Consider the following 25292-nt stretch of genomic DNA (forward strand, 5'->3'; position numbering starts at 1 on the left):
GGGGCAGAGAGAGGGAGACACAGAATCGGAAACAGGCTCCAGGCTCTGAGCCATCAGCCCAGAGCCTGACGCGGGGCTCGAACCCACGGACCGCGAGATCGTGACCTGGCTGAAGTCGGACACTTAACCGACTGCGCCACCCAGGCGCCCCTCAAATGTTTTTTTTTAACAAAGAAATTGTATTGACAGGTTTATTAAAATTGCTGTCTTTAAAGTTTTAAGCTACCCACAATTTGACCTAGTCCAAAGACTTCCACACGTTCTGGAAACATCTGCTTAACGTTTTAGTGCATGATAATCGCGACGTCTGATTGACCCAGCCCTCGAGCACAAATCGCACACTCTCCTGGCAGGACAGTCTGTGGGGCCCGGGCTCTGAACCCAGGCTGGCTCGGAGCATGGCTCTCTCGCGCCCCAGCCCTCCCAGACTGGCATTAGAAGCAGCACACTTTAGACACCGTAAAGGCTACAAAGAGATGGGTATTGTTAGAAACCGCCTTCAGGGCATTTGAATATTAATACCATCTTGTTATTAATGTGAATTAGACCGAAATGTTAGAGGACTTCATTTAGCTCCGTGAGAAGTTTAGCCAATGAGTCCTACGATGGGAAACGATCGGTTAGTGACCAGGCTCAACTCTTTACCTGAGATACAGCCCGACGTGGTGTTGGTGCTTTAAAAACAGAGCTGAACAATTCAGGTTTGCTTTGACCACAGAGGCTTTCCAATGAGTTGTGCCTGGATACGTTATTGCAAGTAGCTCCTATGTACCCAGCTTTATTCAACCCGGTCTTCTTTCTTTTTCTGCCTAAGGATCACCCTAGCACCCCTAGAGATGGGCGGTTCATTCAAAGCGTCACTAGACGCCAGTATAGGGGGTGCATCTCAAGTATGTTAACATTTACGAAAACGTAGTGTCTTCGCAGCTCTTTCTCTCCACTCCATAATTTTATTTTTTGACTGAAGGCCGCTGATTGCCTCACACAGGTAGCTTGCTTTTTATCCAGGCTCTTGATTTTGGTTTCACATTGGCTTGTTTGTTTCTGTTACTGTTGGGCCACCTCCCTGGCTAGGTCGTCTGTTACTGGACCGTCGCAAATGAGCTAAATTCCACGGTAGCAGAAGATATGAATATTCTGGCAGCTTTGGGATGTGTTCCTTATACCTGGGATGCATATTAAACTTCCAGGACATAGCAGCCCAGTTCAATGAAAGCCTGCTTTTATGTTCCAAGCGTGCTAACGAAAAACGATGTGGTAACTCTTGCGCCTGCTATTAGCTGGCTCTTTGGAAGCCGGCGCGCCGTCGTGAATGCATTCGTTGTGACAGCAGATACCCTGCCCTGCTGTAATCGGTCCTCTGTTTTAGCCACAGTTCTCCCTCATCATGCTGAACAAGTTGTTACCTCCCCAGGGTTTCTCTGCATTTCCATTTACTTTGTTATCAGCGGAAAGGCTGGGGAAGGCCCTCTTCAGTAATGACATCAATATGGCACACACAGCAAGACAGGTCAGCCTGTCAGAGCTAAAGAAACAGCAGATAGATTAGGATGAAACCAGGTGCAAAATAACTTTGATAGAGTCTTTTAATGTAAACAGTTTATCTGTCATTGCCTTTCATTGAAATCCCCTACAAATGATAGAGTTTGGGCAGTTGAGGCTGTAGCATGTAGCTGAATAAAATGTGTACCTTGTCATACTCCAACTATCCAGCAATTAGAGAATGAGAGGACATTTTAATTTATTCATTAAAGACAGCAAAGTAAATAGGATAACATATAAGGTTAATAGAATAACATTGGCCCTCATACTCCCAAGACTGTGTTTCCCATTTGGCCGTATTAGCATCGAGACCAGATTAATAAGAAACTGCTTAGGGCTTGTATGATGTGATTTTTTAATATGCTCCAGGCAAGTCTGTGACTGTTTAGAAAACCTGAGTGCTGATTTTTTTTTCATTGTAATTAGCTCTTCTACATTTAGTAGCAAATATTTTGACTCGTAATCTCCGTAGATTACCTTTTTATTGTAATCTCAATAAAATGCTTCAAGCACACAGAGAGGCAGAGAAGCGCAGCTGACGACCAGATACTGGCTAGTGTCCACTGCAGAGCCACTGGGAGTTTAAATTGGACATTGGTGAGGGGGTGCTGTGCACCCTAAGAGCCAAACGGAAACAACAATGGGTTTGATCTGTAATTTCAGAAACGGTGACTCTTACATAGGACAGGGATGAGCAGGGCCTTTTGTTACATGGCACATATCTGTAAAGTGCATGGCAGGGCTGGTGGGGGGGTGGGTAGCAGCCACCTCTGGGAAGCTGGGGATCCCTCAGTTGACTTGACTTGAACTTGCCCTTGTCACTGCCCCTGGGATGGTCCCGTCTCCACTCTCACCCCACCCTTTGTTTGGTCCAAGCATGTTCTTTTCTTAGACCCCTTCATCACCCCAAGTTGGGTCCCAAATCCCTGGTTGGAGCCTGTCTTGGAGTCAGTAGCCAACAAACCCCAGGCAACGTACCATGGGTACTGGAAGTTTGCTGGAAGTTTCCAAGTCTTCAATTTAATCAGGGTTCTAGCATATACTAGAGCAAAATGAGCATCTTCAGTAAAAGCTGGGTAATAAAACCCTGCCAGGCTGAAAATGTGAGGCTTTGAAATTTATATGCCGGCTTTGAAAAATATACTGGGGGCTTTGGTTTAGGTCCCAAAAATGCTTTACTCTGTTCCCCAAATATCTGCCATCTGCTGGAAAAGCTACCAGGCAGGCTGCAAGGACCCGGGGTGTCGTCCTGAATGGGAAACAGAATCTGACTTATTCTTAAGCAGCTCTATATTTTTCTATTTATTTAGTAAGAGGAAAGAGCATAAGCATTGTAAATACATAGAAGAGGTATCCAAATTTGAGATTAGCTACCAGTCTAAGACTGGCCACTCAAAATTCAAGTAGGTGGGCAGATAAAAGCAGCAGACGCTTCCAGAATGTATGGGATGCCATAACCCATACTTCACAGACGATCTCCTAGAACTCTTTGGAACATTAGACATAAACATTTGGAAACTTGATAATAAATCTTGTTTATTGTTAATGGAGGTAGACTCTGCTTCCATATTTAGCCATGGCTCATGCGTGTATGACTGCATACTTGCATATTGTATAGACTGCAATACTTATGTATTAGAATATAAAATGCCAGACTTGAAAATAACCGTGGAGAGGGGTGCCTAGGTGGTTTAGTTGGTTGAGTGTCTGACTTTGGCTCACATCATGATCTCACAGTTTGTGGGTTCAAGCCCCGCATTGGGCTCTGTGCTTACAGCCTGGAGCCTGCTTTGGATTCTATGTCTCCCTTCCTCTCTGTACCTCCCCCGGTCATGCTCTGTGTGTCTCTCTCTCTGTCTCTCTCTGTCTCTCTCTCTCTCAAAAATAAATAAACATTAAAAAAAATTAAAGAAAACTATTGTGGAGAGCCTTTATTCCAGCTGCCTCATTTTGCCAATAAGGACATTGGGGCACAGAGAAGTCGGTATTTGCTGTTGTGAGATAATAGAAAATATATATAGGGATGCATTAGTCTCTGGCCCTATTTCCTGGCATGGGGCTCCTAAAACCCTTGTGATTTCCTAAGTGATAAGAGCACTAGGAGCATCTTTTGTTCTGACACTTGGTCTTTGAGCCCTGTGGCTGATACAGGGCACCAAATCCCTTGGAATTTCCTGGGTGATAGGAGTGTTCTAATGAGGTGACTCTGCATGGGCTCCTGAATGGTAGCTTCTCACCAGAAAGACAAAGTCATGATTAGAAGCTTGGAACTTTCAGCCCTGTTCCTCTACTTGATCCTGCTACACATGTGCACGTGCACGCATGCACACACACACACACACACACACACACACACACACGCGCTTCTCTAGAGAAGGGAGAGATTGCAGAAGCTGAATTAACAATTAATCATACCTATGTGAAGAGGCCTCCATAAAATCCCAATAGTATGGGGTTTGGAGAGTTTCCAGGTGGGTTAACACACCACATCCCAGGAGCGTGATTGATGAACCCCAGGTCCACAGGGACATAAGCTTTTACACTTAGGACCGCCCAGACCTCACCCTGTGTATCTCTTCATCTGACTGTCCATCTGTCTCTTTTATCACGTCCTTTAACAAACCGGTAGACATAAGTAAACTGCCTGAGTTTTGTGAGTCGCTCTGGCCAATTTGTCGAACCTGAGGAGGGGGAACCTCTTGTTTTTTAGCCGATCGGTTAGAATGACAGGTGACAACTTGGGCCTGCAATGAGCATATGAAGTGGCAGGTGGTCTTGTGGGACTCAGCCCTTAACCTGAGGAGTCTGACACTGTCTCCAGGTAGAGAGTGTCAAAAGTGAGTTAAATTGTAGGACACCTAGCTGGTGTCACACAGAACTGCTTGGTGTGGGGACAATCCCTCACACATCTGGTGTCAGAAGTATGATGAGTGTGGTAGCAGTGAGAGAGTAAAGACGTCTCATAGGTGGAAGACTAAAGGGTTTTCTAATACAGGTATATGGATAATGGTGGGTGTAGTGTTCTCACCCAGAGGGTAACGTGCTCTTAAGGGACAGAAAGCCTGACTACACTAGTGTGCTGATGCGGAGGATGCATCATCAGTGTTCACTTCATGGAGGTTGTAGAATACTTTCATATAATGGGGTACCTACTATGCACTAAGAATATCCTTCCCATTTTCCTGCTCACATGTGGTAAGGACAGAGCCTCTATTAGATAATAGAGGCTCCCACCAAAGAACACATGTCATGTTGCGAGAGGTGTCCCTCCAGCATGAGGGGCAAGAGGGGCAAGAGGGCTCAGGTTGGCAGTGGAGGGGAGAAAATTGAATTTTCAAATCCACCAATATCAGGGGACAATAGTAACTAAGTGCCTTTTCCATTGGTCCTTCTAATGGGGAGAATAAATAACTCAAGCCAATGTTGAGTTGCTCTGCCTGTTGTCTCCACATTTACTCCACTTAGAGAATGATTAATGTCAACAGAAGACTCTTCTGAGTGAAACATGCTTCTTCACCAAAGACATTGCATTTTTCATTAAATTACAAGATAGCAAAAGTTTAGGTATAAACAAAATCGCCAGGTGACAAATGGATCTTGCTAAAGACACTGGAAAAACTCCTACGAACTGCCATGTTAGCAAAATATGTATACAAGAACAAATATGACCTGCTACCAGGCTACTGTTCAACCGGCACTAGGCAAGGTCTTGAATGGCAGGGTGGGTGAACTTGATTGATAGTTCGCCGAGCAGTAGGAAGCCATGAAGGGCTCTGAGAAAGTCATGGCCAAAGTGGAGCATAAAATAGGGATGGGGCACCTGGGTGGCTCAGTCACTTAAGTGTCTGACTTCGGCTCAGGTTATGATCTCGTGGTTCATGAGTTCGAGCCTTGTGTCGGGCTCTGCGCTGACAGCTCAGAGCCTGAAGCCTGCTTTGGATTCTGTGCCTCCCTCTCTCTCTCTGCCCCTCCCCTGCTTTGTCTCTGTCTCCCTCTCTCAAAAATAAAAACATTAAAAAAAATTTAAATAGGGGTAAAATAGAGAGACCAGAAGACCAGTGAAGGGGCCGTGGCCATTTTCCAGGTGAGTGGGAAGAGTAAGGAGGGGCACAACCTTCTGCCGAAAAGCAGACTGGGAAATCCACCCCGGCAGTGCCACCCCGGACTCCTCTCTGGGGTGGGAATCGTAGCCCCAGGTGCGCTCACAGCACGGATCTAGATACACATATCCTAGAGCTCAGCTTTGCCTCCAGCGCCCTTCCGTGCCCAGAGTAGTGCCCAGGCCTATCCGATTCCGTGGCCATCCGCAACTCATTTATCTGATCAATGTTTATTAAGTGACTGTTAGCTGCAAGATGCAGTTCCCTCCGCCTGGAACAAATTTCCTGCAGGCTCTGCCTGTCAGAATTCTATGGCTGCCCCTTTTCTGTCTAGCATGGGCCTACTTCATACACACATAGAAGTCAGTGAGTTAAACCAAAATGGGAGAAGCCCAGTACTCCAACGATAGGAAACGTGTTTTTACTTCCTACAGGTTCCAGGTTCAAACACGTGACGTTTTCCGCGTTTCCTTCTGTGCACCTCTTCAGAGGGTTAAACGCAATAGGTGGTATTTTCCTAAAGATTTCAGTCCCTGGATATACAGTCAGAAATTCAGGCAGGCGTTCAGGTGTTGCAAAATGCTGAGTGACATTTTCTCCTCTTAATCTGCCGTCCTGCCTATGCACGTGAGCCGCCCGCTGAAACCCCAGCCTATAGGATCTAATGTGAGCCTCTGGCTGTTTCACTCATTCCAGTGAAGTCTATTTAAATGCTATAATTAAGCAATTCCTTTTTATATTTGGGCAAGTGTTCTCAGTATATGTCTCTTTACTTGATTTAACCAATTCTGGAGATACTGATTTTAGACCATCGCAATACCCTAATGATGAGTTCATTTGTTAATAGAGGGGTTTTCTCTTCTGAACGTAGGTGATCGATACAATTCTCCAATACATGCCACTAGGTTAAGGTAAGGCCGTGTCTCACAGAATAGCCCTGTGAAGAGTTACAAAAGGGAAAACACAGAAGCACAAAAGCCATGCAATCAATGGTTCTTCTGCCGTGTTTCCATAATGCCCCAATAGACACTTATTTAAAAATTATCTGAAGGATTGACTTTCCACTTTTTTTTTAAATCACGCAATGTGTTGTATAGATCCAGCTTGGGTATATCTGCCAGCAGAATGCCAGGAGAAAAACACAAAAGCGGGAGAGGCAAAAGCTATAGAGAGAAGTGCTGATAGAATCACGTTGTATGCTTGACTGACAGCATTATTACTGATTAAGGAAAAAAGCAGTACCTGAATACACAGCCTTGGAAAATGAGCCCACTGCTATAATATGTCTAGGCCATCCACGTGCTCACCTTGACAGTCTCAACAAACAGGAACCATACTGCATTGGATCCGTTTTCTGCACACCTGGGGCCAGGGCGAAGGCATTATCATAAGTGTGGCTATCACGGTTCAGGGCATGTTTCTGAAAAGCCCCCAAAGATTCTCTCGGTTAAAATAAATGAATGTAGTATACATGTTTGCTGGACTAGAATAACACCGGGATACCGGAGGGTTTCTTGAAAGGTAGGTACATCCATCTACGGAGCAAGCGTTCGTAGCACTTTCTCCCTAAAGAAACACGGCGTTACGTATGCCATGGAGGACGGGACTCACCAGACGGCCACGTTCTTTCCTTCCTGCTTTCTGTTTTCTCGGGACAGCTGTAACACTTTCACGGTTCCTGTAATTCGGTATGGTCCCCGATTCACTTCGGCTTCGGCGCGGCCCGAGGAGTGTCTGCATCACAGAAAGGCGAGGTCCTTTCTTCATTTGAGGAAGATAGATTTAATGAGTGAGCACCCATGAGCGCGTCCTTTACCCCATCATCCCTCCTGAGGAATCAGTTCATGAACACTCCCGGGATGAGAGACGAGCCTTCTCTCCGGGCGTATAATTCTTCAAGATGCCCTATGACAGAGGGAGGGAGACAGAGACATTTGAGTGTTTGCACGAGCACTCGTGCCCCCCCAGTGCCCCCCCCCGCCCCCCCCCCCCCCCGTGCCCCCGACGGCGCCTCGGGGGCCCTGACCTCGCTGCCACCAGCAGCAGCCCCTGAGAAGGTTGAGGGCAGAGGCCCACGTGAAGGTACCGGGCTCTGTCTCCTGCTGGCCTAAGGCGTGTCAGGACCTAAACACATCAAAACCTCCCTCGGGGAGGACTTTCCAGACGGGAGCCTTCTAGTCCGGAATAACTGCATACGTCTGCTAGCTGCTACCGGGTCACTAAGTCAGCAAGCCCATAAGCTCTCTGGCGGTGCCGGTGTGTGCGCGGAAGCCGGAAAGCAGAGCAGGCTGTTTCTCGAGCACCGTCGTGGATGCGGGCTACTCGCGACCGCCCTTGATCTAGATGGGGCAGGACTGATTATCTTCATTTTTAAAAGGAGGAAACTCAGGCTCAGAAGTGTCCGTCACCTTGCTAATGTCATGACGATAGTAAGTGGCAAAGCTGGGGGCGGAACCCGGGTTTCTGGATTTCTTTCTTTTCTTTTTTTAATATGAAATTTATCGTCAAGTTGGTTTCCATACAACACCCAGTGCTCATCCCAACAGGGGCCCTCCTCAATGCCCATCACCCGCTTTCCCCTCCCTTCCACCTCTCCCCCCGCCATCGACCCTCAGGTTTCTGGATTTGTACCTCATCAGTCTTTCCGCCGTAGTCCACGGCCTCTCCTCACACCATGGTGGAATATATTTTCTAACGTTTTCATTTATTGTATCATCCTTAGAGTAGAGGTGCCTTAGTGACAAGATGAGTATCATGTTACGGAAACGCAGCACAAAAGAAGTAGAACGTAGGTTTTAGAAAGCGTATAGACATTGCAAATTAAAGCAGCATGAGTGTTAACTATCTAGCCTCCATCTTCCAATCAGTTTAAATTACTTTTAATGTATGTTTTTAAACTCAAAATGATCTGTCATCCCAATGTGCAACCCTCGTAATGTGTGGTGAATTACACGAGATCATTTTGTTTTGATTCCCCTCCTTTTTAAGGGGATCTCCCATTTTGTACTTGGGATTGGTCTTTTCACGTCACGTCATTTCAGAGAAAGGGATGTTCTCCCTGTGTATTTTGTAGACTACTTCTCAGACCCTAAAGACATAGATATTGTTTCCCACAAATAATTCACTTAAGTTTTCTTCAAAGTCTGGGAGCTGAATAATTCTCTGTATCACGCTTGAAACAAAGTCACATCGCAGTGAGCATAAAGGACACACACTGTGAGCTCGCTCTCAGGTCTGACACTCCCTGCGACCGCTCAGCTTGGAGATCAAAGGTGCTGAGCACACAGGAGGGTGACGTGAGCACGTCTGAGCAGAGCGGTTGGCGCTCCGGAATGATCCCGAGTTAATTCCCAAAGGAAAGAGAACCTCTCGGCATAGACATTTTCAATCAATAGCCAAGCAGCCCAGAAAACATTAATTTCAATGAAGTTATTTTCCTGTGATGGCTGTATAGAGAGACATAGGTTTCAAAGAAACACGATTATGTTCCTCCTGATCAGAGAAGAGAAGACATTTTCAAAAACCATGTCGCTGAATGAAAGCTAGGTTAAGCAAAGTCACTTTGATTTCTCCCTCCCTGTCTTCTGCCAGTGGCCTGCTCAAACTATCACTTCCAGCGTGCTTTCAAAGGAAACCACTCGAACAGCATGCTCGTTACTTCATGACATAGCCTTCGTCTTCTTTAAGCACAGACTCATTTGGATTAAAGAGATGGGGCGAAGTGGGTTCGTGTGATTTCCACAATGACACGTCTCCATCCCATTTCCCTACCCCGTTCCGACCCAGCCAGGACTGGGGGGCGAAAGGCGGCAGAAAAGGAAGGTGCGGGTGTGCACAGGTGGGTAGACTGGGTCCAGCCCCTGCTCCCCGCCAGCATCCGCCTCTTCCTTTCCGCTTCCTTTCCGGGGCTGTCTCAGGGACAGACCTGCATCTCCGAACTACATGTGAGACGTGACGCGGGCCAGCCACACACCTATTGCTTATTTTATCATCTTCACCTGTTACCTCTTGCTCTCGCTTTCTTGCCGCTGTGCCGCCTGCCAGAATTCAACCCCGGGCACAGATGGTGAGAAGGTGATTTCTGCCACCGAGAGGCAAATAACCTGCCCACATATTAACGGGTATTTATTTACCTAGCAGCAGAACCCGAGACGTCGTAGGTGACAAGGACTTGAATTCCCAGCACTAGTCTCTAAACTTGCGAAGCGTGTCACTTCTTTCAAACAAAATCGCTTCGAAGCGTGTCGAGCCGTAGTTAGGCATAGGAGGCTTGCTGTGGGGTATTTCCTCACGCAGTGGTCACCCCGAACGCCGAGTCCAGCATTACAAGTAGCTGCCTCTGCATCCTGTAGGCCTCACCCACCTCCGAGATTGACAGATACGAAGGTCTCCGGATGGATACTTCTGGAAAGGGTCTGAAGGTCTCAGTGCTCCCCATAGTAAGTGTTCTTTCTATAGTCTGAAAAAGTCTAGGGGAGTACAAGTTTGGTTCTGATTACATAATTATGCTACAGAAGTATGAAAAAAATCATCACTGAAACCCTCCAGGTGCTTAAACAGTTTGATAGACTGTAGCCATTCTGCCATCAGCGCCCCCAGCTGTGTTGCTTAGCAACATTTTAATTCCAGAAGAATCGAAGGAGATGCAATCCCTGTGGAGAGGGAAACAGAAATCTCTAAGAGGGCTGTTGACAGATGATCTGAGTTGTTTCTTCTAATATACTGTGAAGATCACTAGCTCTTTTCATGAATGATAAATGGACTGTACACAGATCAATGGGTTCAGCAATAAACTGGAACCAGGCTCCATGTCTAAGGCGACACAGGCCGAGAGGCCCAGAGATTTCCTCATTTCGATGATTTGGTGTGTGTTTTCTTAAAGGTTCCACGGGAGGACATTGATCCGAGTAGTCGGTCGTCCCTTGGCCTTTTGTGGTGTCTGCTAATAAAAATGATTTTAGAAACGGCTACTTTGGCCTTGCTCTCACCACGCAGGTGCGGCCAGGTGTCAGTAGTCAGGCAGGGTAAACGGGTCCCTGCCACAGATCTAAAAACCCGGGATGGGCCCATGACTGTCCCCCACCCCCCGCCCCTGCCTCTCCATCCGGTGGTAATAACCCAGGCAAGCCCACCCAGCAGGTAAGATTTGAGTGCAGGGTGGGGAGACAGGAATGAGTGTCTGTGTCTGAAAGCTGCACTTGGACAGGTAACCATGTTCCCCGGGAGACACAGAAAGCAATTTTCCATGTTTCGGAAGAGCATTTTATATTGCTTATTGTTTGGTAACTAGTTGCAAAGATTATGCCTGCTAATGTTGTCTAATTGCATTTTTTTTTCTTCTGCTTACAGGCTGTTGAAAAGGCAAAACCTAAGAACAATCCTGTGAAGTAAGTTATTTTTTATTAGTTGGCATTTTTAATTTGAATGGACTCCATGCATGTGAAGAAAAATAAGGTCGTAAAAGAGACCTGTGATTTCAAGTTCCTCTCTGTTTATGACAGTCGACAGACAAAAACAAAACAAGGGCGGGGGGAACCCACCAAAACCCAAAAAGAGCTAGTGGGGACTAGCTTTTATTTTTATTTTATTTTTGCTTGTGGTCCTGATGACTAAGTGCCCCAAGTCGTGCCCAGTTTACATAAATTAATACGTGCCATCCATGAAGAGTTGCCAAATACTATTATAATCCCATTCGAGGCACGGCACTTCAGGCCTTTGGGTTTTGCGCATGCTAAAAAGATTATATATTTAATTGCAAACCTTGGACCTACGACAGAGACTTAAATGGCTAAAAATGTGCCAAGCGATTTCCAGCCACGTGGGGAGCTTCGGCACCTTGGCATCAAGGCCTTGCTACCCTGTTAATGAAAAGCTCATAAAAATATATTTAACTAAACGTTTTTCTAGCTAACAGAGAGCTATTGCCAAGGCATTTTTGTGGGACACTCTTAAATTATAAACAAGCAGCGCCGTATTCTTTTAAATATAGTACATCTTGGACATCCTGCCTCTTCCAGAAGGGAGACTTTCAAATTAAGATGGATGTTTGCCTTGTCATTTGGGTTTGTGACATCTGATTGCACTGTTAATGCATACTAGGCCCACCAGCCATATGGCCTAGGGAAGTCCTGCTCTCCTGTCTGGGTTGTTACAGGCCTCGCAGTATCACGCCTCAAGGAACTCCGCGTTAAATCAGGGTAGCCCTGTCCCGTTGTCGTGGGCACTGAATGCAGAATTGGGGGAGTGCGTTGATTTTGAATAGTTTCTGGGAGAATGGGTCAACTGATAGCGATGGCAAGAAGGCTGCTTTTCCAAGTCACCGGGGTAGTGTGTAGCACACCATTAAATCCAACCTCTAATTCATTTTTCCAAAAGGTTTCGTGTCCTTTTTCAAATTCATTTTTCTTAGGCCACAGACTATTCCTTATCGGCTTTTGTAGCCTCTCGAGGAGCTTCTGTCGTCTGGAGATGTATTGTGCTATAGTCATCTTAGGGGAGTATTTCCAGTAGCTGAGTTTCTGGCTGGTTGTTTGATTGGGGTTGAAATCTTCTCTGCAGCCTGATTTCTTTCCTGTCTATGCCCTGAAGGCTTCTCTACCGCCAGCCTGTGGCGGGATTAGAGGGTGGTGCTAATGAGGCCGAGGCCAGAACTGCTAGTCCCTGGGTGGGCCATTAGCAATCTCCTTTCCCCTAGTCTTATTGCACCCTTCCCTCCAGTCCACCGGTGTGCAGATGTGTGCCCCAGGTCACAAGGGATGGGGCAAGGGCTGGAGGAGGGTAAGCCCAGGCCCTCAGTGGGGCAGACCTATCCCAAGTTCAAACCCCCCCGATAGGAAATAAGACCCAGGCTCCATCTTGGCGTGCTCCTTGTAAGGATTCGATTTTACAGATAATGTGTGTGTGTGTGTGTGTGTGTGTGTGTGTGTGTGTACACAATATATATGCACAATATGTATATTATGGGTTCTGGCTAATTCACGGCGAGACTCCCATCTAATGTCTAACGGGAAAAACGGCAGAGCCAGAAGATTAGTGATAGAATATGGAGCTTTTTACGGGTAAATATATTTGAAAATCTGCTTAGTAATAAGCCTCACAATCAACTGGTAGATGCTTAGAATTGTCTTCTAATTAAGTAAGATGCTGTTCTTGGTGTGCCTTTGGGTACCGGGCTACATGCGGGCTCACGACGCCTAGCCCAGCCGCCCAGCCACAACCGCTGGGCACTTGAAGAAGAGAGATGTCTTCAAGACCTTAGCTCAGGGACAGCATAGCCAAAGCGGAGTTTTTACAGTTTTGATGCGTAGCAGTCCTCTTTCTGGTTCCGATGTCTGACGGAGAATTTTGGTTACACACAGTGCACTGAGACCTCAAATAGAGTAAGGGTTCAACCCATGTTTTTGTGACTGAATGAGCAGGTCAACACATTGGACACATCCCAGAAAACAGCCCTTCCGGGAACCTGGCCTGGAGGCTTCAGGAGACGGTTGGCCGTATACTAACTAGAGTGTCAGACCGGAAGGGGCCGTCTGTTGTGACAGATGAAGTCATCCACTACCCTCTTATTCTCGGCTCGCGCCACATATAAAATACTCCCACGTTGCTCTGGTTCATCCGAGCTGCTTTGCCTCTGACCAGTCACTGGCTTGATCTTCTGTGCCAGAATTGACATTTGATGGAGCGCACGATGGAAAGTGTATACAGTCTTGCTGGAAAAGTAGAGGTCTGGAGGCATTTACAAATAAAGCATGAACGCACATTGGTGCACGTGATCATATGTGTGATTGGATGTCGTCATCTGGTGCAGGGTTTGGCAAATGGTTGGGGAAAAGAAATCAAAAGAATATTCCATGACATGTGAAAATTACATGAAATTCAAATTTCAGTGCCTATAAAAAAAGCTATATTGGCACACAGCAACACTCATTTGTTTCCGTATTGTCTGTGCCTCCTTTTGTGCTACAGTGGCAGAGTTTAGTTGCGACAGACACCGTACAAACCACACAACCAAAGCTGTTTACTACCTGGCCCCTTACAGAAAAAGATTGCTGACCCCTGCCCTCATTGGTCAGGTAGAAAAAGGCACAGGGGCACCTGGCTGGCTCAATCGGTTGAGCGTCCGACTTCAGCTCAAGTCATCTCGCGGTTGGTGGGTTTGAGCCCTGCATCAGGTTCTGTGCTGACAGCTCAGAGCCTGGATCCTGGTTTGAATTCTGTGTCTCCCTCTCTCTCTCTCTTTCTCTCTGCCCCTCCTGTGCTCTCTCTCTCTGTCTCTCCTCCTCTCTCAAAATAAATAAACTTTAAAAAATACAATAAAAGCAGGGGTGCCTGGGTGGCTCAGTCAGTTAAGCGTCCAACTTCGGCTTGGGTCATGATCTCACGGTTCATGGGTTCGAGCCCTGTGTTGGGCTCTGTGCTGACAGCTCAGAGCCTGGAGACTGCTTCAGATTCTGTGTCTTCCTCTCTCTCTTCCCCTCCCCTGCTTGCGCTCTTTCTCTCTCTGTCTGTCGAAAATAAATAAAAATGTTTAAAAATTTTTAAAAATAAAGAGAAGAGAAAGGCACAGATGTAAGCTTTTCCATGACCGTGCAAGTTAAACTTATCAGCCCCCCCTTTTTTTTTTTTGGCCTTTAAAACATTGAGCAGGTGTTTACTGAGCCCTTTTCATGGGTTCTGGATATCTTAGGATGATGTCCCACCCAATTCTCATTTCTCATTCAGAGCAAAGAGACCGCTCCTAATTTACTATCTTTGAAGTCGTTACGCGTATGAGACCTATTGACAGAGCAGCTATGTGTCAGAAACCGGTGAACACAGAGCTAGAGCATACTGCTAGCCTTCCAAGTTGTATGTAGATGGGTATATTGCAAAAGGCACGTGCATGTTCCAAAATTCCATTACTCCCCAAGATCTAACTAAGGCTAAGCATACTTTCAATCGCAGTGATGGTAAATGACTCACAATATCCATTTAGTTGGTCTGTTTTCCCCTCCAAGGGTTTGCTTCCTCTTCCCCATTTCTCAAGCACTTGTTCAATTTACTTTTAATGCCTTCATGGTTGTAAGGTTCTTTCGACACCACAGGGGGACCGTGGTACACATTAATTACACTCCATAGAAAGGAGAAATTAAATATATGCTTAGTGAAGGTAAGCCCATAATGTACCTGGATACACTAATGATTCTACCCTGAAACATTAAATATTACCTCTGAGGGTAAGAATCAAAATGGAATGTTCTTAAGATCAGTGATCAGGACAAGAGATGCTGGTATATTTCTCAGTCTGCTGGAGCCATGCCGATATCAAAGCTTGATTAGTATGTTCAAACTGTGGCTCTTTAATGTGTCAGAGAGACTTTCACTTGTATGTTAATGGTCTGCAGCAATTATCTTCAAGCTTTCATTGTGACAACAAGGCCTGAGAGATGTACAGATTTCTTCTACCATATGTGACTTATCACATACATTTTTTTAAAAACACATTTCTGTTATTAAGACATATGTGATAGTACACTTCTGCAAATGTGAATTGCTTTTGGCTAAAAGCCATGCACTAATAAGTTGAGTTGAATCTAACCGAGGTTGACATCTGTTACCAAAAGGAGGGACGGGGGGTGGAGAGGGAGAGAGAGGGAGAGCGAGCACAGTTGTCAAGCATCACATTCTTCCTTGCTTTTACACTTTAACAACGTTAAACAACGTAGTTGTTGTCTTTCACAAATCGGGATCAGAATCCACTCTGCTTCGGAAATTACAGCTTTATTTGCGAGCCAATCCATCTTACAGATACGGTGGTTTCATTATTGAAATTGACAAATAGCCACAAAGATTGTCCTGCCCATGGTGTTTGTGCATTATTCATTTATTCACCCAATGAATATTTATTGAGAATCTACAGCGTTCCGGGAACTGCGATAGATGCTGAGGGAATTAAAAATAAATCTGACACAGGTCTTACCCTCGAGGAGTTTAGAGTCCAGTAGGAGAGATAAAATCGGTTTGTAAAGAACTAAATACAAGATAGAGAGAGATGTTTGTTAAGTAGGAAACAGATGAGTACAAGGGAAGTTCTAAGGACAGAATGTGCTTCCAGTTAGCGCTGGTGGAGAAGGCGGGGGGGGGGGGTGGGTGGGGAGGGACATTTGCACCAGGACTTTAAAGATTTGGTTTGAGCCACTGGTGCTGAGGTGGCAGGCAGTGCAAGGTCAGGTTGGAAACCAAAGCTCAGAAGAAATGGTGACTTAGGGACCTCAGCATTGAGGAGCCCTAACTCGTTACTGTGAATCATCATTTATTCCCCTATTACTAAACATAAACAATGAGTCCATAGACGTGGGATCCAGTCCTCAATCGAACACTAGCTTATGGTATGGGGTTGTACATGTTCCTTCCTTGCCGCAGACCTCAGCTACATTATTTGTTTGGTTCTTCCACCTCTTGGGAAAAAAAAGCCAAAGCTTGAAATCCTGTTTTATAATTATTTTAGGAAATATTTGATGTTAAGGTTTGATATAGATGCACACAAGCAGGCACACTGTAAAGATCGCATGTATAATACTCCTGTTGACACACACACACACGCACACACACACACACACACACAGAATGCCATTTCCCATCATTTCTGTCTTGTGTACCCGTGAAATGAGGGACAAGAAGCCACATCATTAGAATCTTAAAGAGATATGTTAGATAGAAGATTGGCGTGGTCCCAAGAATGTTGAGTTGAGTCATTTAAATGACCCCTCGCAACCAGAGGTAATTTTGCAGTTAGAATCCCTATCTCTTAAGACGCTCTCGGACACACGCACATCACCGCTGTGCAGAACATCGCCGGAATCACCACATCGTCTCAGAATGATGGAGCAATGGATTCTGTACTGTGTTCCACCAAACATCAGTCTTGCGGGGTCTTCTCCTTTGGGAATAAAAGGCTCCAGCGCCCTTTCCTGGAGTGCCCTGTGCATATTTGAGTAATGCAGGCTCGAAGGAGTCCTGCAGAAAGAGGCTTCTTTACCTTTGTCTTAGCCAAGTTTTCCCAAATGTGTTTGGCCAGAGGACAGCCCGACCTGACACAGTGTTTTGTGGAACACAGAACTGGATGCGCAGGGCCATGGGAAATAAGATGACCCCACGGGAGTGTGGCTTCCGTAGGTAGTTTGAGAAAACCAGGGCCCAATAACTTACGTCCAGTCCCTAATAAGAATATTTGCAATGAGCAGGCTAATTTACAAGTCAGCCATGGAAAGGGAAATGGGGACTATCCTGAGGGGTGGTCCTCAGCGAGGGGAGTGGGAGCTTTGGGTGAGGTCCCTCTGAGTGAGATCTGTAAAGCCAGCAGTCCCCAGTGAGCGTCATAAAGGCCCGGTCATTTCCTGATAGTGAGGCACCCAGCCCAGTGCTCTCCCTGTGACACCAGCCAAAGTCTAGGCAGCCTCTAATCGGCTCTGGCCATTTTAAGGGTAGTTACAGGAAAGAGAGCAATCAAACCTCTGTTTAAGTGGCTGTATAAATGGTGCTGTTTATGTTGTCCGGATAGCTAAAATCGGATGCAGAAGGCCTCAGCAGGCATCTGCACAGCCCAAAGTTCTGGCCATCCTCCTTTTCACTTGGTAATGGGACTCGAATCATGGAGGCAATCCCAGATGACTGCCCAGAACCCCGGGGTGCCGGGAATCCTGTCCACTGTGGACCCGCTGCCTCTTTCTCATCACCTCTTAGGACACACACGTTCACTTTCAAATTTGTTGGTGGTTTTGAAAGTCCTACTAGTGAGTGGGGCGCCTGGGTGGCTCAGTCGGTTGAGCGTCAGACTTTGGCTCAGGACGTGATCTCACGGTTGATGAGTTTCAGCCCCGCATCGGGCTCGGTGCTGACAGCTCGGAGCCCGGAGCCTGCTTCGGATTCTGTGTCTCCCTCTCTGTCTGCCCCTTCCCCACTCGTGCTCTGTCTCTCTCAAAAATGAAACATTAAAAAAAACTTTTTTTAAATAAAAAAAAATGTGAAGTCCTACTGGCGCACTTTTTATACCAGTTTGTCTTCTTAGAGTATGGCCTCAAATGTTTCCAATCTTAACGAACCAGCAAGTTTGCTGGCATTCGAACAATTATGTCAACTTCAATTATGGTAACTTTATTTTTTTTTTAATTTTTTTTTCAACGTTTATTTATTTTTGGGACAGAGAGAGAGCATGAACGGGGGAGGGGCAGAGAGAGAGGGAGACACAGAATCGGAAACAGGCTCCAGGCTCTGAGCCGTCAGCCCAGAGCCCGACGCGGGGCTCGAACTCACGGACCGCGAGATCGTGACCTGGCTGAAGTCGGACGCTTAACCGACTGCGCCACCCAGGCGCCCCAATTATGGTAACTTTATATCGATAAGGAAGAGTTTCTTCAAAACTGCAAGCTCGTTGGTTTATCTCATTAGCATCTCCGATCTTTTCGAAAGCATCATGAGCACCTCTTTTCTTGAGGTGGTGAGTTAACATGCTAACGACCACGATGATGAAATGGAAGTAGAAAGCACCCATTCATTGGTGAAGCGACAGCACTCATAAAATACTCCTTTATCCAGTGCTTTATAAAGTACCGGGCAACTTTCTAACCCTGTGCTTCTTAGCGTGTGCCGCTTAGAAGAGAACAGACAACTCTTTCATCCGTTCACCCAGCCCAGCCCACTTTGGGGTGCATACGATTTCCAGCTACAATTTTATTTTAACATCAGCGTTCGGCAGTCTTTCAGAAAGCTGATGAAAACTCAGAAGCACGTAGCCGATCTGCTAGAAATTCAGGCAAGCCATGCACGTGCGTCCTTTGGACAAACATGAACTGTTCCAGGCTCGGTCGATGGGGAGAGGAGTAAGGTAGAGTGTCTGCCCTGAAGGTCCTCACTCTCCTAAGGAAACGGCCGCCTCGCTGCCCTGCAGAATAGACAGGCTCTGTGAGGAAAGCAGAGGAAAGTGTGTGCAGCATCTCACGAGGCCCAGAGGAAGAAGCGAGCACCTGCTCGGTGTGGGCTCACCCTCGCTCCACAGGAGTCCCCGGGTGAACCGTGTAGGGAGAGCCAGTCAAGAGAGCCGGACAGCACTCGCAAACGGCATGGCGAGAAGAAAGCAGAGATTGTGTTGTGAGCCGTGTCTGGGAGGTCGAGGCAGCCAAGGAGAGGGGGCACTTTTCTAGATGGAAGGTGATGATACCATGTTTGTGACTTGCAGGAGAGCAAAGAAGGGACACATGCCGGGACACAGCCAGAGATTCGGGCCCCACTTTTGACATTAAGAGGAGAGCAGTGCAGTGTGGACAAAGCTAAGAAAATGCCAAAAAAGGATTCTTTTGTTCTAGAAAGTTAAAGGTTAGAGTTAGGGAAGGATTGGAAACCTTTTTTAAACTGTTTGCAGAGAAATAGATCTATCAAATCCTTCCTGATTAGATCTGGCTAATCCTTTTCGGCAGACTTTTATGTCAATCTCCACGCACGCAGGGTTCCTCTAAGCATTGGGCTGTTCCCTTGTGGCTTTATCGACCCTTGATTGTTTCTTACATTTTTAAAAACTGTGCTTTCATATGGTTCCTTTCACATTATTCAAACGTCTAGTATTTTGGGCATGGCACATAACATTATTATTCTAGCTTCATTTTCTGAATTCATTGCACAGACATAAAAATTCTTTCTGAATGTATTTTTATCAGCCACAGACGTAAGCACAGTAGGGCTATTTTGATTTCTAGGGAAACGAGGCATGCCCCCATGGTAACTACACGCAGGACTCCAAACAGTAAATCAGCCCTCCATCGACCACAAAATATGTTCAAAGTCAGGAGCCTGGGGTCATGAGTTATTATTTAGTTGACTGAAATAGGAAGCATAGAGTTTCTGCTTTTATTAAAGCTTTTGTCTAAACCAAAAGCAGTTATCCAGAGAGCCAACATTAAAAAAAAAAAAAAAAAAAGGTAAACCATTCTTCCACAGGGAAGTGTTTCCATTTGTAGAATTTACAGCACGGAGATAGATTACATGTCATTAGAACCCAGTTTCTGTATACACACGCATTTATGTACTCTGTGCCTCAGTATCCCCTCCTGCCCCGTGGTGATTTACATCCAAGATGGAGTTGGTGGTGACAGAGCAGCCGTAACTATAGAAGTTCTGAAATCTCTTCCTTGGTGTCTCTTTCTCTGTCCTCATCACCCCCTAGTATCTGACCGCTTTCCTTCCTCCAAGACCATATCCCCACATGTGCGTGCCACGTCGTTGGGGAAAATATTTCAGAAAAGCCTTGTGGCTTTTTCTATTTTTTTTTTTTTTTTTAGCAGCTTCAGGGAGTTTATGACTGTACACCTCCACGGAAGCCCTGAAGCTCACCGTGCATCATCAAACCCGCAGTGTGAGCTACCAGGAGTCTGCTAATAATAACACCTACACTGGAAACACCCCTTATTCATCTCCCTTCCACTCAGTAGAGATGCAGATTGCTACACTGGCTAAGTGAAAGTTTCACTTGCCTCAAGCTGTGATGCGACAAATTAGACACGCTAGCAAACCTGCTTGAAAGATAGGTGTGGGGGCGCCCGGGTGGCTCAGTCGGTCGGGCGTCCGTCTTTGGCTCAGGCCATGATCTCACTGTTCGTGAGCTCGAGCCCCGCGTCGGGCTCTGCGCTGACCGCTCAGATCAGAGCCTGGCGCCTGCTGCGGATTCTCTGTCTCCCTCGCTCTCTGCCCCTCCGCTGCCCGCACTGTCTCTCTCACAAAAATAAATAAAACCTTAAAAAAGGTTAACAAAAAAGATAGGTGTGGATGTGTGTATATGCCCTCTACACATATATATGTACACTCGCTCACATATAACTGAAACCCCACCTATTGCCAAAAATGGATTTGACGCGATTGAAACAAGATTGTAGGGGAGGGTGCTTAAAGGAAACGGGAGACCCTGCTGTTTCCTAGCACCGTAGAAACATCTATTTACATACGCGTAGCAACTAGAAAAATACTGTGTGGTTTTGAATCCACCCAGATGAAGGCTGCCGGACCATGACAGAACTAAGCACGGCCGGGCCCTTCTGCGGGGACGCCATTGGGGCGCAAAGCCTGTTGGGAGATCCCCTTGGAGAATGCCATCACACGCGTGGGAGGTTCTTCCACCGGTGCTTAGCGACAGGTGCTAAATCTTTGAAAGCGGGTTTCACTTTTGTAAACTAGCCCAGGACGGTGACTCAGAGCCATGGACGTTGAAAAAGTAGGCAGCGAAGGAAACGCACACGGATATTGGGTCAAAACGATAGTGATGTTCCCTTGTGGATAGTGAATGCTCCAAGAGGGATGTTAAAGGCTTTCTGCAAGAGCGACACCATTGGACAACCACCCTGTGCAAAAGAGCAGTTCCTCCCACCCGTACCTTCGCCATCCCCTTTAGGCTCCTTCGTTGTCCACTTTAGCAGTTACCATCGTACTGTATGTGTCTGTCTGTTAGATCCATCCATCTCATGGTCATTTCTCTGTGTTTTGGACAATTACTGAACTCGTTATTGGCCCTCGTGTGGGTTACTAACTCTGTACTCCATATTGGTTTTAACTCCAAGGCATTTTAAAGTTAGTTTTACTGTCTTTATAGCACTAGAGTTTCACCTCACGGATGATTCATTCTCCTGGTCTATACCCAGCTGCCGACCGCAGGACACAGCCCCATTCTTGATTGTGAAGGGAAGGCACAGGGGCAAAGGTGTCAGCTGCACTTGATGTCATTAAGCATTTTCGAGAATGACAGAAGGCACAAGGAAGGCTGTCTCCTCTTTTTGAAAGGCCATCCTGATGCTCAGAAATTAGCAGGATGGGGCACACAGCAGCCAGTGCCAAAACACACACACACTGGTCCTCTTCCTCAGAGCTGGGAAGGCTGAGAAGCGCCTTCCCCACGGGCCCATAGTCCCAGCAGTTGTTGGATGGCTCCACCGGTACTTCGGCAGATCCCTCACTTTATATCAATGTGTATGAAAGAAACCAAAACAAGAGCACGTTTCAGGAAATAATACCACCACAAGGTTACTTTTGCCTCATACAGCATCTCCTAGAATGGAATGGCCTGATCTCCTCCCTCGGGGATTGCTCTCACGCTCGCAATAATCGAGGCTGATTTTATTGGCAAATCACCTCTGGATGAGGAAACTTTGTGTGGGACGAACTGTTTTCTGGTGCCAGTGGCACGCTAGCCAGGCCCATGCTGTGCAAGTTCCCAATCTTTGTGCTCGTTCAGGCAGCACATTCATTAGCAGCCCTTCAGGCAGTGTCGAATAACTGGACATATTAGGGAAATTTACTTTGAATTGTTTTGGAGACTTACTGGCTAACAGGTCAGTAATCAAAGTGTAGCTTTTAACATGCACATTAAACAGTTTACTGGTAGTGGCAGGACTCACTATCGTTCGTACTTCAAATGCTTGCCCTAAAACCATTTTGCATGGGGTCCCTGGGTGGCTTAGTCGGTTGAGCATCTGACTTTGGCTCAGGTCATGATCTCTTGGTTTGTGAGTTCGAGCCCTGCCTTGGGCTTTGCACTGACAGCACAGAGCCTGCTTCGGATCCTCTGTCTCCCTCTTTCTCCACCCCTCCCCGGCTCTCTTTCTGTCTCAAAATAAATAAACAGTAAAAACAAAAAAACAAAAACCATTTTGCCTAATGATTTAAGTCCTCAAAGATCCTGGGTCGACGACAGGGCAGAATTAGGGAGGGCAGGATAAGGGGAGAGAGGATGGTGATACCGGGTATTGAGGCTGTCATACTACTACCTTTGTAGGCATGGCTCACCTAGCAGTCATTTCCTGCTTGTTGCCTTTGTTAACTATAAAAAGAAATCCAGAGTTATGTTGACGGCAGAGTGTAGCACAACTAACCAGAAGATCCCAATTCGGAAATGTACCCCAGCTCTCAATCCCCTCCCCCCAGTGGAAATTGAGAATATTACAAACAGAATATGTTGAGCCTCTAGGATGCAAGAAGGGAAGGAGGAAACTGGAAGGAGGAACCTGGAAGAAAGGAAGGAGGAGAAGCCACACATCAGGGGACTCTGGTAACCTTGGGGTGACATTGACTCTGAAGGGCTGGAGGAAAGGTACTTAAAAGCTGATTTGATTCACGAAGACAGAAGAGTTGAGTCGGGGGTGGGGGGAGCCAGAAAGAATGGTTTTATGCGCAAGAGAGGGAAACAGCGGAGGGGGAGCTCCTCAAAGTATATGCCACGTCTTAGCCCTCCAGTTCCTCAGGCGAAACTGACAACAGGCAGGAGAGAGATGATTCCCCCTGTTGTGTTCCTGTGAAGAGTCTCAGTGCTTAGGCCAGTCGTCAGAGCACGAGAAAACTCGATCAGGGATGATGTGCCTCATGCCTGCTGCTGGGTTTGAGATAGTTCAGACACGAAGCGTAGAAGCCAAAATGCTGGCCTGGGCTGACTGGTTGGCACCCTTCTTTTATGAGTTTTGTGCCCAGATTATTACTATTATTTACTTTAACCAAGAGAGGGAAAGTAGAACAGTTCCCATGATCCAGCAGTCACACAAAGCTTTTTAAGTACTGATGTAAGTGGCATAAGGCTTAATACTTGGGTTCCCAGCAATCAAGAAACAACCTTGTGCAATATCACCAGAGCTCGGTTCCCCAGTGGGCATAACAGAGATGATTAGATATATTGAGTTCTTTGTGTCATTCAGAGAACACAGAATCTCATACACGTTGGTGTTAGCTTCCCTTCACTTCATTTCAATTTTCAATAACCAGGGTCATCACATGTAACCGTTGCTTCGTAATGAAACTTCATGTCGGATTGGATTTGTCTTTTAGGTGAAAGTATATTGTGAAACCTTCTGAAATCAGATGTTTAAAATAATTTTTACTGCCACAGAAATCATAAATATACCTCCTATTCTGAACGACAATAATGTGGCCAGTGAATGATAAAAACAAAATCTCTGAAAAAAAATGTTACATTTCTGCTTTTGATATTTGACAAGCCTGGGGAAAGGAGTGCCCTGGTTAATCAAAATGATTTGGTTAACAGAACTATCAAATGTAGAGAGAGTGATTTTTAAGGAATTAGAAGAGCGTGAGTACCCTTGGCAAGAAACAATGCGAGCTATAATCTAATCCTTCTTCAATGGCTCAGCCACCGCCAGTTGATTAACCAGAGCATGCACGTACCAACAGGAAGCACATAGAACTTTTGAATAACCAAGGCTCCTGTGCAAGTAGCACGATGAGAACCATTCATAGTGTCCTCGTATAAAAAAGGCCAGCGATAACAAGCATTGGCAAAGGCGTGGAGAAAAGGGAACCCTTGTGCACTGTTGTTGACAGTGTAAATTAGTGCGGCCGCTGTGAAAAACAGTACGGAGGTTTCTCAGAAAATTAAAAATAGAACTTACCAGGGGACGCCTGGGTGGCTCAGCCGGTTAAGCGTCCGACTCTTGATTTTGGCTCAGGTCGTGATCTCGTGCTTCCCGAGATCGAGCCCCGCACTGATTGGGATTTACTCTCTCTCCCTCTCGCTCGGCCCCTTCCTCACTTGCACGCGTGCATGCATGTGGGTGCATGGGTGCTCTCTCTCAAAATAAATATATAAACATTAAAAAAAATAGAACTACCGTGCATTCCAGCAATCCCACTTCTGGAAATACATTTGAAAGAAATGAAATCATGATCTCAAAGAGAGAGCTGCACCCCCATGTTCATTGCAGCATGATTCATGACAGCCGAGACATGGGATGAATGAGTAAAGAAAATGTGATATATAATAGAATATTATTCATACACACACACACACACACACACACACACACACACACGGTAGCTGTGTGAAGTGACAGTTGTATTCACCGAACTTACTTTAGCAATCGTTTTTTGCAATATAGTCTATCAAATTATCATATCATGTGCCTCAAGCTTACACAACATCGTATGTCCATTATATCTCGATAAAGATGGGGAAAAAATTTCCCGGTGCCTAGATGTGGTCATGGCCAGTCGGATTCCTCGGAGTATCCAGTTATGTTCCTGGATTTAGCAGTTTTCCCAGGAAAACTATTGTCAGTGTCACAGTGATGTGAAAAGCATTGTGGTGGTATCTGTACAAATTCTCTGATGTCCAGATAAGTCAGGGGTCACCCACACAGTATATCTTCTCATTCTCAAACATGAAAACAATTAGGGGGATTTTCTGATACATTGTCCAGAGCAGAGCTGCCCCACAACTTTTTAGTGGCACATGTAACAGAAATGCAGATATACTGATCCTTGTAAACCTTGGGATGGCAGGGCCCAGGGGCACTGGAGTCTCTTGACTACAAACCATACTATTCCAGTCCTTTCCTACGTAGACCAAGATGTGGAAACGGTTAGGAAACACTGTTCTATGGATTTGAGCGTTATGCATCGTGTTCATTTTCTTTAAGGTTTAGCTTCACGGTGATGATTCTCTCTTCCTTCTGCTAATTTGATGGTCTAAGTTAGCTTTTCCCAAAGTGTGACCCATGGAGAGTGTTTTGAAAGATGTTAATAGGTGTTATTCAGGAGACAAAACAGACAGTGTATGTGGGTGGGTGTGTTTGGTGGAGATTGGTCAACTAAGTATTGGGAAATGCTGGATTAAAAGGGTTTTCTTCTAAG

At 46.0% G+C, this 25292-nt stretch overlaps 1 protein-coding gene across 1 annotated transcript in view; it reads left to right on the forward strand.

The window, feature by feature from the left end:
- AFF2 (ALF transcription elongation factor 2) overlaps positions 1 to 25292 on the forward strand; it is a 464761-nt gene that overhangs the window by 363460 nt on the left and 76009 nt on the right. Inside the window, exon 9 of the mRNA XM_040467531.1 lies at positions 10992 to 11029. Coding sequence (XP_040323465.1) covers positions 10992 to 11029 — 38 coding nt within the window. The remainder of the gene's footprint in view (positions 1 to 10991; positions 11030 to 25292) is intronic.

Source organism: Herpailurus yagouaroundi, unplaced genomic scaffold (genome assembly GCF_014898765.1).
Source record: "Herpailurus yagouaroundi ecotype Mexico unplaced genomic scaffold, PumYag 67503, whole genome shotgun sequence".
NCBI lineage: Eukaryota > Metazoa > Chordata > Mammalia > Carnivora > Felidae > Herpailurus > Herpailurus yagouaroundi.